The sequence below is a fragment of the Micropterus salmoides genome, unplaced genomic scaffold (assembly GCF_014851395.1).
Source record: "Micropterus salmoides isolate LMB-PRFRI ecotype aquatic unplaced genomic scaffold, ASM1485139v1 Ms_hic_scaffold_19, whole genome shotgun sequence".
Taxonomy (NCBI): Eukaryota; Metazoa; Chordata; class Actinopteri; order Centrarchiformes; family Centrarchidae; genus Micropterus; species Micropterus salmoides.
Genome location: NW_024041039.1, coordinates 13,699,951 through 13,714,197, shown reverse-complemented (window position 1 = coordinate 13,714,197; position 14,247 = coordinate 13,699,951). Strand labels below are relative to the sequence as shown.

The 14,247-nt window shown below is 39.9% G+C and overlaps 1 protein-coding gene across 1 annotated transcript in view; it reads left to right on the top strand.

Moving 5' to 3' along the window:
• aqr (aquarius intron-binding spliceosomal factor) overlaps positions 1 to 14,247 on the top strand; it is a gene marked incomplete at its 3' end in the record, with an annotated part of 43,755 nt that overhangs the window by 4,613 nt on the left and 24,895 nt on the right. The window contains 11 exon segments of the mRNA XM_038728551.1: positions 1,462 to 1,530; positions 1,702 to 1,802; positions 1,915 to 1,991; positions 2,926 to 2,990; positions 4,875 to 4,991; positions 5,129 to 5,242; positions 5,645 to 5,748; positions 8,493 to 8,595; positions 10,264 to 10,384; positions 11,515 to 11,656; positions 14,056 to 14,234. Coding sequence (XP_038584479.1) covers positions 1,462 to 1,530; positions 1,702 to 1,802; positions 1,915 to 1,991; positions 2,926 to 2,990; positions 4,875 to 4,991; positions 5,129 to 5,242; positions 5,645 to 5,748; positions 8,493 to 8,595; positions 10,264 to 10,384; positions 11,515 to 11,656; positions 14,056 to 14,234 — 1,192 coding nt within the window.

Sequence of the window (14,247 nt, the reverse complement as noted above, 5' to 3'; positions counted from 1 at the left end):
GTTAGTAACGTTAAAGCAAATTAGGGATGCAAACTAGTCCTTTTAAGCTAATAAGGAGATTCTTCTTTTGGATTTTGATGTACAAATGAAATGCTTGTAATTATACAGAAGGGAGGTGGTTCTCATGTTGCCTATTATTTATGTTAATTTCTGCAAATGTAAAAAGCAGTAAATTAAGACGAGAAGGGCAAATATGAACAGTTCTATCTTTAATGATTCTGAGGTCATATTAACAGTGTTTTCCTGCCATTATAAGTGAGGGTGAGGCTCAAAACTGCTTGGTGCTGCTGCTGAGCATCAAAACTATTAAGCTTAAGATTTAAGCATCAAATCACATGAATTTTCCCAGATCTAATGGTTATAATTCAAACCCAGCAGACTTATTTAGCAAGTTTAGCTTTTGGGTGTAGTTTATTCAAAATCTGCTCTAGATATTCCTACTTATTATTCACAGATGTGGTAATAAGAATGTTCCAAAATTATGTGGAATTGCATATTTCCTAAAAACCTTATTGGGGGATGACCACCAAACCCCCAAAATACCATCTTCATTTTTTACTTTATTGCATTACCATTACACATTACCGCCCGGTGAAAGCATGTTTTAATCCCCATGGACATTATTTTTATTATTTGTAAATGTAAATGTATTATTTGTAACTTTGCACTTGCCTCAACTTCTCTCTGTACTCACTCAAACTCACACCTTTACCTCTGTCTCTCACTGCAAACATACCGCTTTCCCCGCCTCTTACCGTCTCTGTCTCCCTGTGTGCTCCCCTGAGTTTCTCCATCAGCAGTAGGTTATGTTTTATAAAATCGCCGAAAAGACACAGAACTCCTCTTTTGTCTAGATATTTCCAACTGTGATCCTTTTTCAGGGCAGCAGGTTCACCGTATGCCAGTTTGTTAATTACGTAGCTTATCGGTGTTGTTCACATTGCTCAACCCTAATTTGAATACATTTATTTACTCTGCAAGGATTTTTGTGACTGCATTTCCTTTGTATGTTTTTTGTTATGATATAGCTCTTAAATTTCATTCATAGTGGTCTGAAAGGCTTAAATTGACTAGGTGAAACCTGCAGAAATCCTGTTGAATTGTCAGGGCATAAACAATGCCGAAATGTTTTGTTGTCAAAGATAAATGTGGAAGTCAGTGCATTTTTTTTCTAAGGTCCACTAGGTGGCAGTAGTAGACTAGGCAGTACAACTTGGGTCAGCTCCCACCCATCTGTATGTGCTATAGCAGCATTAAACCACAGGAAAGCACTGCAGATGTCTTGCTTTAGAAATCTGCTGTGATAGCCTGCTGCACTTTGATTGTATCCTATAAAGGCCTCTAAATATTTTAGTTGCAGACTTTTATTATAGGCTGAAGTGTAATAAAAATCTGTCATACACAGTACATTTTCACATCTCTCTCTTTCCTTCTCTGTCTCTCCCTCTCGCCGTCTCCCAGGAGGTAGATTTGATCAGAGAGCAGGTGCAGCAGCTCATCTCCCTGCCTATGTGGATGTGCCTCCTACCAGTAAGATGTCAACCTATTACCCTAATTAAGTTTTTCTGGTGGTTATTTGCGCACACCAAGAAATTACTTTTTTTTTTTTGTCATTTTATAGGAACTTTTGCCTCCTTGTTATGACACTAATCCTGAGGTAGACTTGACAGTCTTTCTGATTTGTTTCTATCGTGTTTGCAGTCCAGACTCCAACACGAGCTTAAGAAAGTCCCAAAGCTGCAGAAATTCTGGAATCTAATCAAGAAGAAATTTGATAAGATGGATGCTGACGCAGCTGAGCAGTAATACTATTTTCTTTGCTTGCATGTTCAGATCTCTACAGACTGGGAAACTATGTTTTGTATCACATGAGCTTCTTGGCCTTTTCTGATTTGCTTTCTTTGTCTTCCTCAGGGCAAATAAAGAGAGGACCTTCCTCTCGGCTCTCATTAAAAAGTTTCTTGGGGTGCTCACGTCAATTCCGCCATCAGGTAAACAGGATCAAAACACTATTTCCATTGGGATTTCATAGTGTTGTGTATAACTATATCTCATGGAATTCCTTCAGCAAGAAGAATGACCATTATGACCTATTTTAATACAAAAAAATAAAATAGTGCATCCCTGGCGTTGAATTCTAACTCCAAATATTGAGTAAAATTACTGATGCTGCATAACTTTCCTTGTGACATTGGTCCCAAAACAGGTCTTTGAATGTACTCTTTCTACCTTTACCAGCATGATTAATGTGCGTTTCTAGAGCTCGCACAGAATCAGATAGCACATCTCTGCAGTCCAGGGCCATATTGCCAGTATGAAACACATTATTACCCTTTTTTTAATCACTATTTCAGTTGCACTACTCCCTCCTTTCAGAGTCGTGCAGCCTCTGAAGGAGCATGTGCTCCAGCTGCCGTAGAGCCACTGGCACTGACTACTATGTTGTAATGCAGGCCGACACAGAGGCCCCCACCTGACTGCTAAAAACAGAACATGTGTATTTGTGTGTTTAGGTAGAATTCAAATCTGACAGGGTAGATTATAATCGAAATCCCAGCAGGATCCACATCACTCTAATACTTGCTGCTTGCCTCAACTTTAAGTGTACACCCATACACACCAACATGCTTAATGAGGGCTGAGGTCTCAGCATGCTGCTGTGCTGGCAATGCAGTATCTCATAGTGAGGCTCACATACTCAGCATGGCACCTTGGTGTTGTCCACATGCGTTTGCTGTTCTCATATCCTTGGTGATAACTACACAACCTCCCTTCCACTGCTACATCTTATCGTTCCTTATCTTTTTTTCAGCCTCGGATGTTTAGATAGTGACATCTACATGTCAGATTGCTTTTGTCATTGACAACATGCAATTTCTGAAGTGAAGCGCTAATTTCCATGCTTTGCTCCTTCCTTTTCCATAGGACCTGTATGCATGGACAAAGTACATTACTGTGAGAGATTCATTGAACTCATGATAGATTTGGAGGTAAGACCAAATACCAAAACCTTGTTCAGTAAATATTACAATCTCTTGCCATTCTTTTCTCTCCCTGGATTGGGTTGTGTGCAGTGCAAGAGGATGCACTCAATCTTAACACAGACTATCCAGATAGTCATTTCCACTGTGTGTGTACTCCTATAAGGGTGTAGGGCTACAATATATTTGCTTAATCATGGTATCCTGGTGAAGGAAGCGGCATAGACATTAGTTTCTGCAGACCTCATTTGCCTTGCGTCCTTCACATTTATAGCTAACTCAGGTAACAGACAATGGACAAAAATGTTGGGTCTCAGCTCCGCCCAATGTGTCTCTGTCATTACTGTCTGCAAAGCTCCACAGTATTTGAAACAATAGTCTTTGAGTAACAGAGATGTTTTTTTCAGCCTGATAGCTTTTGACATCTGGTATAAGGTGTAGAGTAATGTGCAGTGTCTGCTGGACATAAAGGTTGTGAACCTGAGACCCAATTCCCTTCTGGAATAATCTGTGTTTGAAGGAGCAAAAACACGTTTGTTTTGTACTATCTATTTTTTTTTTTTTTTAATGAACATCCCATTTTAAATTAATTGTCCTACATTCATTTATCTGCTGTTTGAGATAAACGTCTTGTAGGTGAAATACACAGTAGAGGAACACATATCCCTGTTGTTTAAACAAATAATCCAATACCCTGAATGAAAATCACACTGTAAAATTATTTTTTTTATGGTTGATTTGTGCAGCTCTACTCTAATGGAGGAACTGGTATTCATGGTGCACAAAATAGCTCATAAAGATGGAGGGACCTTTTATGAGCAATCATCATATTGGGTAATTTAAAATATTTCAAAATAGAATTTGACCTAGTGTTTCGGTGAGACAACCTTGCCAGTAAGGTTGGCTATCTTGAGTAAAGACACAGTGTCACATAAGAGTGTTGCTACTGCTGCCTGTGCAGATCTCGTGTTACTAGCAAGGGAGCTCAATAGATTTCATCTGGCTAGTTGCTGACAGGCCGGCCTTGCTGTTCCTGGCAGCGGCTAGTGGCCGGCCAGCCTACAGTCTCTAGAGACATCTCTTGTCCTTCAGCGCTGTCCTTTTACAAAGTCTCAGTTGCTTGAAATCCATACTTCCCCTCTTTGATGACAACCTGAAAATTAATGGGGGGGGGGGTCCCCAAGTTTCATGCCTGTTTCATGCTGGCTGTCAGGACAGTGTTGCGATCAAAGAGATTTCTTCTGGCTAGTTCTTCTGTTTTTGCTCTTATAGTATGATAAATTGAACTCCTTTTTTGTTCTGTATGCAGCAGTCAGTCGCTCACTCAGACTGTCACTGCATCAGCATGTTCAGTATTTCTTTTTCTGTATTCCTACCAAAGCAGCTCTGTTATCTCATTTTGACAGGTTTCCTCTGTACTTGCCTTCATGTCGTGTTTGTGTGCTACAACAAGCAAATAAATTATGGCTATAGACGTAGCTGAGCCAGTTTTCTTTTTACGTCTCACTGTCAGTGTGCCTTATTGTTTGCTGTTCTATCCTCCAGTATGTTTCAAAAACAGCCTCAAGACAAAAAAAGACCATGGATCAATAAGACGTATGGATAGTCATGGCCCAGATGCTGGGAAATGTGGTTGTTCTTGAGTCAAGTCAATTGATTCTTATGACCCTTGAGGTGTCCCTTAATACAATACCTAATTCCTTATTTTGTGACAGAGAAGCATCAGACTAAGTGTGTGCATGCAATACTTTTTTTCCTCCATGTTATGTCCACTGAAATAGAATTTCCCCCTACATCTTTTTTTAACCAAACACATTTCAATTAGAGACATATTTTAGCCACAACTGTAAGCATATATTGCAGTGCTGTAAATATGGTGTACTGTATGTCTAGGCCCTGCTGCCTACCAGACGTTGGTTCAATACCGTGTTGGATGACTCTCACTTGGTGGTCAGATGCCACCTGTCCAGCCTCACTGAGAGAGAAAAGGAGGGCCATCTCTTCTGCCAGGTACCACACACAAGCAAACAGAAGGACATATATACATACACTTGAAATGATTATATTCATGCACACTGACTTCCAAACCACCTCTGCACTCATTTCCATGTGTAGAAGTAATGTGGATTATTGTCTCATTTCTGTAGTTGCTGGACATGCTGAAGTTCTACACAGGCTTTGAGATCAATGACCAGACAGGAAACGCACTGACGGGGAAAGAGATGACCACTCTGCACTATGACAGAATCACCTCCCTGCAGGTAAATACTATACATAAAGAGGTATACACAGACATGTGGTGGTATATGTCCTGTCTACTCTGGTTCTGTTGTTGTTTTTAGACTGAAAGTGTTCTTCATTGATCTCTTTGGGAATCATTGTGCATCTGGAGTATGTGTGTGTGGTGGGAGACAGCAACATGAAAACAAAATTATTCAGCCAGTAGCCAAATCTGGTTTTCACAGTTGTGATAATAAATGAAAGGATCCTTGTATATGTGTATAATGCCAGATTCTGTTATTTCTCTTTTTTATTTTGTTTTTCCATAATCATTTTTCACTCTATACTACATTGCCTTGATGTAATGATGAGTAATATTTTACAGTGATGGTGCGTATTTGACATAAGTCTGAGTTATTTGCACTGTGTTTTCTGTCTTGCAGAGGGCAGCTTTTGCTCATTTCCCAGAGTTGCAAGACTTTGCTCTGTCCAGCGTAGCAGCAGTGGACACTCGCGAATCCTTGACCAAACACTTTGGCCACCTCAGGTAAATCAAAACATCCAGAATGGATCTTGAAACTAACAACTGCACTTGCAGTTTGTGCACAGATGGAAGGCATGTGTGATTTGAGTACAATTACAGTGACCTCTTAATACTAAAATGCTATAGCACCACAGGGTTGTTTTAACTAACAGGACTACTTCCTGTGTAAATGTACTGCATATCTACCTAGAGGTGACTCACCTTTTTTGCTTTTTACCATTTTGCCTCATTTACAGAAACTTAAAGTATTTAGTTTGTCCTTAAGAGAACATACCATCATTTCTGAAAACACACAAAATCTGAGGCTCTTCTGATCACTAAATATATAAGCCTCAGTTAAAGTACTGGCACTCATGCAGACTACCTATCTTGGTCCTGTGTTGCAGTGTAGCATCAGCACCACCGCTGCTGCCTGACTTCCCTGCTAAATGGCAGCTAGTGAGCCCTTGAACGGGCAGCTGGTACCAACCAGAGAGAGCGGCACGCCTCATTAATTTAATCGATTTGCAGTGGTTTGAGAATAAAGTCTTTGAACAGCTGTGTTTGTCAGATCATATTAGCTTGCCAAAGAGCCAAAAAGCACCCTTGCTTTGATGAACTACCGTGTGTGTGGTTTTGTTACCTTGTGAAGGGGAGTGAAAAGACATAGATTTATTGGTAATGTGGAATTACTTAGGATTTCTAACCTTTCTTGGCATTTGCGATCCTAATTAAGTTTTAAATTGAATGAACCATACTTTTAGAAGGTCTTTAAACTGTCATGTTTTGACTCTACAACACACTCTGTGAGTGACCTATTACTAATTTGTTTGTACAGTATGTGATGTCTCTATTTGTCAGAAGTGCTGTGCTGTGTTGGAACAACAAATTTGCTCTCTGCAATCGTTTGTATATCCATCACCTTTTTTTAACTTCTGTAGTGGATTATAAATGCTTTAAACCCGCACTAAGTTTCTTTGAGTCAGGCAGAGGCCTATGAGCTGAGCTGAATCAGGTAAAGACTTAGCTGAACCATTTCATGTATTTCTAGAAGCTCTGCTCCTTTTCCCAGTATTGGGGTTTTGAATATAGCAGGAACCGCATTGTTCCCTGCTCCACAACTGTCACCAAAGCAGCTCCTGGGTAACTCCAAATATGCCGATCAGATTTAACGAGGCACTTTTCATCCAAACAATTCATGCTAATGCCAGTTTATTCCAGCTGCACTACCCACGGGCTAAGCTCCCAGTCACCCGCCGCTCTGAATTTATCCGCTAAGTCCCCCAAACACACAAACGCAGCATTATTGCATTGCCTGCCCACACATATACACACCCATTCTCTCTCCCACACACACACACACACACTCACACACTCAATCTTCTTTCAGTTACATAAAACGTGTTGAGTGTCGTTTCAGGTCACAAACTGAGTTGACTACAAGATCAAAGAGTATGCATCACTTTGTGGAATGCTAGCAAAATTGAAGAGAATCATCACTTCTGGAAATGTCAAAATAATTGGTGTAATTTGTTCTGTGGATCAGTTCTTCATTGTGGGCATGTCATTGGAAAATGTGTTTTAGATTTTATTGATTCCACTTCTCATTGAATCCCAGTTCCCATTCTGAGGATATTATGTGGCTAAGAAAAGAAAACAATATGGTGAAGGCATAAACCACTTTCATTTTCAGCAGATCTGCCATAAAAGTCCTTTGTCAAAGTTGTTTTTGTTTTTCTTTAATTAAAAAAGAAAGGCTGGTGATGTTATCTGCTGTTGTGGTTGTGTGTAGTGTCTAACTAGCTGAATGATAATGCCCTTAACTGACCAGGTGATGCCTTCGGTAATTTGCTCTTTGCAAAATTGATGAAATTACACATTTGCTTAATTAAGTTGCTGTTTAATACCCAATATTAATAATAATACCCAAATCTCAACATGGGTCAAGACAGCTTTCATGCTATGGAATAAATTTACTGTAGACCGGTTTCTATTATGTCCCCACCCTTACCTTACCCTGCAAGTAGCTGAGCTGTCAGTCACGACCTGGTATGCCAGGTCATCCACCAGACTGCAACATTGGCAGAATTGCCACCCCACTGCCCACAAGTTGTATCACAAGTAGCAAAATGCATGCACATACACGGATACAGTCGGTCAGTGCCACGTGTGGCTGTCAAGGCCTGTCACAATGTGTCCAGGCCCTGTCCTTCGTTGTGCACCAGACACTGCCCCTGTCACAGTGTGTCAGCCTGATTAAAACAGGTCTGTATGCAGAGAGCCATGCCTCAGCTTTCTGAGATGGAGATGGGCTTTGATTTTCATAATCCTGTCGCATCAGTGCGTCCCGGCCCCTTAACACACACATGCTGACAGAGCAGGAGTGCGGTGTCAAAGCAAACAGAAGTATTGCTTTATGCCCCGGTGCTAACAAGCCCAAAGAATTTGATAAGGCTGTTTATCTTCACGCATATAGTTGTGACGCAGTCATTTGAAAAGTCTTTCTCAGAAGAGACTGGACCTACATGTGATTTTCTTTTTATAAATGAGATGCACCAAAGTAATTATATGTAGTCATTACATTATATGTAGGCAGTTTTTTTTAATCATTGTAATATGAGTACACATCAGATTAACCCTTTCACTCATTACCAAAACATTGTGTCTTCAGACAGCAGTTAGTTATTATCTGCTTAGTGCCAGCTAAATGTGTAATTTACAAATGCAAATATTCTAGCTGACTAACCACTTGTCAACTTCCTCTGTAGTCCCAATACGCTCCACCAGGTGGCCTCATATCTGTGCCTGCTGCCAGAGCTACCTGAAGGGCAAGACACCACCTATGAGAAAGAGGTTCTCCTTGAGCTGCTGGTAAGTGCAGTCTTGGCTTTTATGAAATTGTCTATGCAGAAATTTGAGTTTTTAAGTCAGAAATCGGGGTTTGTTGGGGGGGATGTTGTAATGGATGATGAATAATCTATTGCATCTGTACTTGGATGCTAATGGAGACAGGTCCCACTGACGTATGGCTTGTGAACTTCAGCAACCTTGTGGAAATCCAGATGTAGCTTTTATATATATATATATATATATACCATATTTTTTTGCTAAATATGACCCTGTTGCTAAAATATTTAATGCCACAGATGGTTTAATTGATTAGATGGAAACTGTTTAGTTGTGCTATAATACTTACTTAATACTTACTATAAATACTTCAGGCGCATTGTGCGTGTCAACTGGCAGTATAAGAGATGCACAATTGGTATTGGTGCACCTCTACAAACAATGTTGGTGAACAGTTATTTTCCAGGACAATAACTGACCAGTCAGCGCTACGGCATAATAGGTTTTGTGTTTCTCATTTTAAAGTAATTAATTTAAGGTCTTGACCTTGGAATACATTTAGTATCCCCTCTTCACTGCATGTCCCTTTTGAATTTGCCTTCTAATCCAATTATTGCTTCATGTGGGCATTTGTAGGGTGAATTGAAGACTGTGCTGATGAGAGAGAGAGACACTTTTTCTTCCCCTTTAGTATCTCTTGAAAGGCTAGAGCTAGTTTGATTGTGCTCTCTGCTTCTTCTTCTCTCGCTCTCCCAATTTTCATTTTTAAAACCCCTCCAGAAACTACCCGACCCTCGTCCAGCTCACACATGTGCTGTCGACCTCTTCATCCAAGGGGGTGTTTTAAGGCTGGCCTGCGGTTATTCATAATTACCCACTCAGACCCCTCCCCAGGTCCTCTCTGAGAAGCGATAGAGAAGAGCTGTTTCATAATTATCTGATTATATTGCTGTAGGAGACAATGTCAGGGCACTCATTTGTGTGTGCCTGAGGTTGCCCCCAACAACCAACATCTCTGACCATGTGAGTTTAATAGGAAGGGGCCACATGACTAGAACTCTGCCACATGGTAGCAAAACATTCATACTTGTAGCAGAGAACATACTTAGGGAGAAGGAGCCATTCTTTTTGAGAGTAAGAACTGGTGTTACGCCAGTGTTAGGCTAGATTAGGCTTTTTACTTCTACAGCAGATAGTACTCCCCTTGACATAGTAACTCATAGTAGCTCATGTTTTTTCCAGGACAGTAACAAAACAATAGCAACCTGATTGTGTGTACATCCACAAAACCTCCGTAGGACATGTGCTAGGTTCAGAGATTCCTGCAAGAGAAGCTTCCTCTTTAACAGCAATGTTTCACAAAATTGTTCTTCTTTAAGCAAGAACCTACACAAACATAATGAGTATGAGAATCAACACAAAACTAAGTGACAACTATTTTGACAATTAATTAATCGTTTCAGTCATTTTTCAAGCAAAAATGCCAACCATTATCTGGTTTCAGCCTGATTTTGTGGAAATGTTTTTTTCTTTATTTCCTGATATCTATTCCAGTAAGGAAGACGATAAAGATCTGGAGACACTCAGCTAAATCGGCACATGTGCATTTGTTTAATAACCCTATTTCTATCTGTCTTCGTCCTCTCTGTCTCTCTCTCTCGCTCTCTTGCTGTTTGCCACCCGCACACACAGGTGTCCCGTCATGAGCGCAGAATCTCTCAGATTGAGCAACTTAACCAGATGCCGCTTTATCCAACAGAGAAGATCATCTGGGATGAAAACATCGTCCCGACAGAGTACTACTCAGGCGAAGGTTTGTGCTGCTTGTGTGAATTGTGATTGTGTATGTTTGTGTGAGTTAACATGCACTAGAGCACACATGCTAAGCGATGTCAGATATTCTGTTGGAAAAAATAATTGCGCATACTGTAAAATATTAATTGCCCTGCCTATATGGGGCAGGTCTATAATTCCTTTCCGTGGCAGTAAATCCGAATGAATAATACTTTGGGGCTCATTGTTTCTGCAAAATGATCTAAACACTTGAATTGTATTGTCTAACGATGTGTAGCATGTTCATTTTGCCAAAAGTTTAAACATTCACATTGGTATGATGATCTAAGCAGCTTAGAACTAGCTCAAGCAGATTGACCCGGTGGGTTTTATACATTTAAAGAACTTTTATATAACTGGACCAGGCATTTAATTGAGACATGCTTTTATTTGTCAAAGTAAAATGGACCAGCGTCTAATTGGGACTAGGCTTTTGATTGAAGTTTTACTGTACATTTGAATATTTTATATAGTATTCATTTGCATGACACATCAAATTTAATTGATGTTGATTAAATTTTTTATATTTTCATATTAAATTGTTGATATTTTATGCATCTACCATGTGACCTCTCTCTTTCTGATGACAAAATGTGCTTAAATCGTAAAAAACACAGAATTTGGAAATATTTAAATGTAAAACACAGAATTTGGAAAACAGTACAACAGAATCTGGACCTTTAAACGGACCTCACAGGGCCCTACCAGTGTCACACACTCATAATTATACACCCACACCTTGTATTATCCCTTATCCTAAGGCCATTCATCTGACACTGAACTGGCACCTCTCTTGGGAATCCTCTTTAGTTTGCAAGGGCACCTTCAACAAACACGCATACCACTGACCATTCAAGCAACCCTTAAGCATATTAACTCATTGGCTGTGACATTTATACATTCAGTAGTCTGTGTAGAAGCAACAATTTACCCAGTTGATATTACAGAGGTTGCTACATATGACTTTGGCCATTCAACCTTTTTTTTTTGTAATTGTATAGAAAACAGAAAAGATTATGACCTGTTTATCGACTACGTACGTGTGTGAATAATTACTCACATATTTAGATTATTCACTCTGTCTTTGTCTATTCATTTGTTTCTTTTTAGGCTGTCTAGCACTACCTAAGCTGAATCTACAGTTCCTGACCCTCCATGACTACCTGTTGAGGAACTTTAACCTCTTTCGTCTAGAGTCCACCTATGAGATCAGACAGGACATAGAGGATGTGGTGTGGCGTATGAAACCATGGTGAGACGTCCTCATCTCTATAAAACTACAGGAAACTTGATCCCGAATCTCTTATTGTTTTCTTGGTACAAAAATAGAAATTTCAGTTCTCAGTTCCTCCATATTCTGTGATTGGAGCTTCATACATGTTCGGGTTTCTTTACTTTATGACAGTAGACTGAATATCTTTGGGTTGTGGACAATACAAGACATTTGAGAACATCATCTTGGGCTTTGGGAAACACTGATCAAAATTTTTAGACCAAACAACTAATCAATTAATTGATAAAATAATCGACAGATTAATCGACAATGAAAATTCCCACCGTGAGAAACCACTTGGCGAGAGTGGCAAGGAAAACTGAGCAGAACTTAACATTAGGGCGGGCTGCTTTGACTGTGTTGAGTAAGTGAGGGAGAGGGGGGGGAGAGAGCAGGAGGAAAGAGAACACGCAGTAGCACTATGCAAGTTCCACATAGAGATATAAAATAATGGCAGTGGTACAATATGTAAATGAAATAGTTGTAATTAGTGATGAAACAGTTGCTGGCTTAATGATAAACCATGGTAAAATTCCCAATGATTATTACCGTACACATTTTTATTACCATGATGACCAGTTTCGGTTACCGCGCTTTGATAAACTCTCGGCAAATACTGTCCCTTAAGCAGGCGCACATGCGCAGTATGCAATATGGGTTTGTTTAGGTGAATGACAACCTGGCAGAAGAGATATTTCAGTCACTCTGAAGTCTGGTTGTATTTTGGTTTTTATAAGAGTGCTGAGGGAAACTTGATTGAAGAAAATTACCTTATAGCAGACACAGGGTGAGTTAACTTTGGTTTGTCTGTCTGACTTGCTAACAGCTTGTAAACCGAAGCTCTCAGTGTTAGCTGCTCGTTTAAAAAAAACAAACTACACATTGTTCTGCTGCTGTGTACATTGTGTGTCTGCAGACTATTCGCCGACTGCAAATGCAATGATAAGATGTTACGCAGTTTAGTCTCCAACCAACATATTTTGTTCATTTAAAATCCAGCAGCAAACTAGTTGTAAAAGTGTCCGAACGGGCGAAATGCTGCAGACACCTCTGTGTCATTCATATTAGTTGTTACGCTCATTGCAGTTACTATCACTGTCTTCTAAAGACTTAATTTGTATGTAATTGTGCATGGAGTCATTGCATTATTTATATAATACAAAATCTTTACTGATAATGCACACTTAGATGGTTTTCATATGTTTACATAGGTATTGGTTATTGTTTCAATGTTTATGCAAACAAACTGTTAATTTTTGTTGTTGTAAATGTATAGTACGTTTTAATCTTTTTCAGCACACTAACAATACTATGATAATACTGATAATCGTGATCATTTTGGTCTAAATTGTGGATAATTTTAGTACCATTTCATCTCTAACTGTAATAATGATAATAATAACTATAATATATAATAACAATAATAATGTTCATAATAGGACTAATAATAAAAACTGTAACAGCGGGTGTCAAGCAGGAACATAGGGGCAGTAGGTGGCTTGCAACCACAGATTCAGACTCCACAGTTCCGGAGGCAGATGCATCCACAGAACGTGACAGAAGTAGAGAGGAGAGGGACGAGAAAGCACAAAACTATGGGAGAGGGAAGTCGAGTTAGTAACATGCATTAATGGGATAAGAATGCATACAGATGGAGAGCAGGAGAAAAGTGTATCAGGGGAAGTCTCCCTGCAGCGTAACAAAGGGAAGATTCAGGACTAACCTAAGCCAGCCCTAACTATAAGCTTTATTAAAGAGGAAAGTCTTAAGCCTTCTCTTAAATGTGGAGATTGCTTCCGCCTGCGACCTGATTCCACAGGAGACGAGCTTGATAGCTGATGGCTCTGGCTCCCATTCTACTTTGAGACTCTAGGAACCACTAGTAACCCTGCATTCTGGGAGCGCAGTGGTCTAGTGGTGTAATAAGGTAGTATGAGTTCTTTAAGATAAGATGTTGCCTGACCATTAAGGGCTCACTGTAGGTGAGCAGAGGGATTTTAATTTCTACTCTAGATCTGACAGAGAGCCAGTGCAGAGAAGCTAAGTAGAACAAATTTCTACCATTATCTCAGCCACAGCACACTTTGTCTTATTACTCCAATGAATGAAGATTCTAATCCTCTGTCTGCATCTCACATGGTGGCATAGTACATTGATACTATTTTATTAAAAGACTGTCATTTGGTACACCACATTTGGAAACCCATTGCTTAACATAATAAGTGCTCCCATTATGTCAGTTGATGTAGCAACTTGCTTGTTGTTCCTGTGAAAGTAAATAAGTAAGCAGTAGTGCCATGTGCTGTCCTAAATCCAACTGATTTAAATCAGCCCACAGCGCTTGTCTAACTTCTTGCTTTGTCTGTCCCTCCGCACAGGCAATCAGAGTATGGCGGAGTGGTGTTTGGGGGCTGGGCCAGGATGGCACAGACGATCACTTCTTTTTCCATAGTAGAGGTTGCCAAGCCCAACATTGGAGAGAGCTGGCCTGCCCGTGTGCGAGCTGATGTCACTGTTAACCTCAATGTACAAGATCATATCAAGCATGAGTGGGAAGGTAATATGTGTGC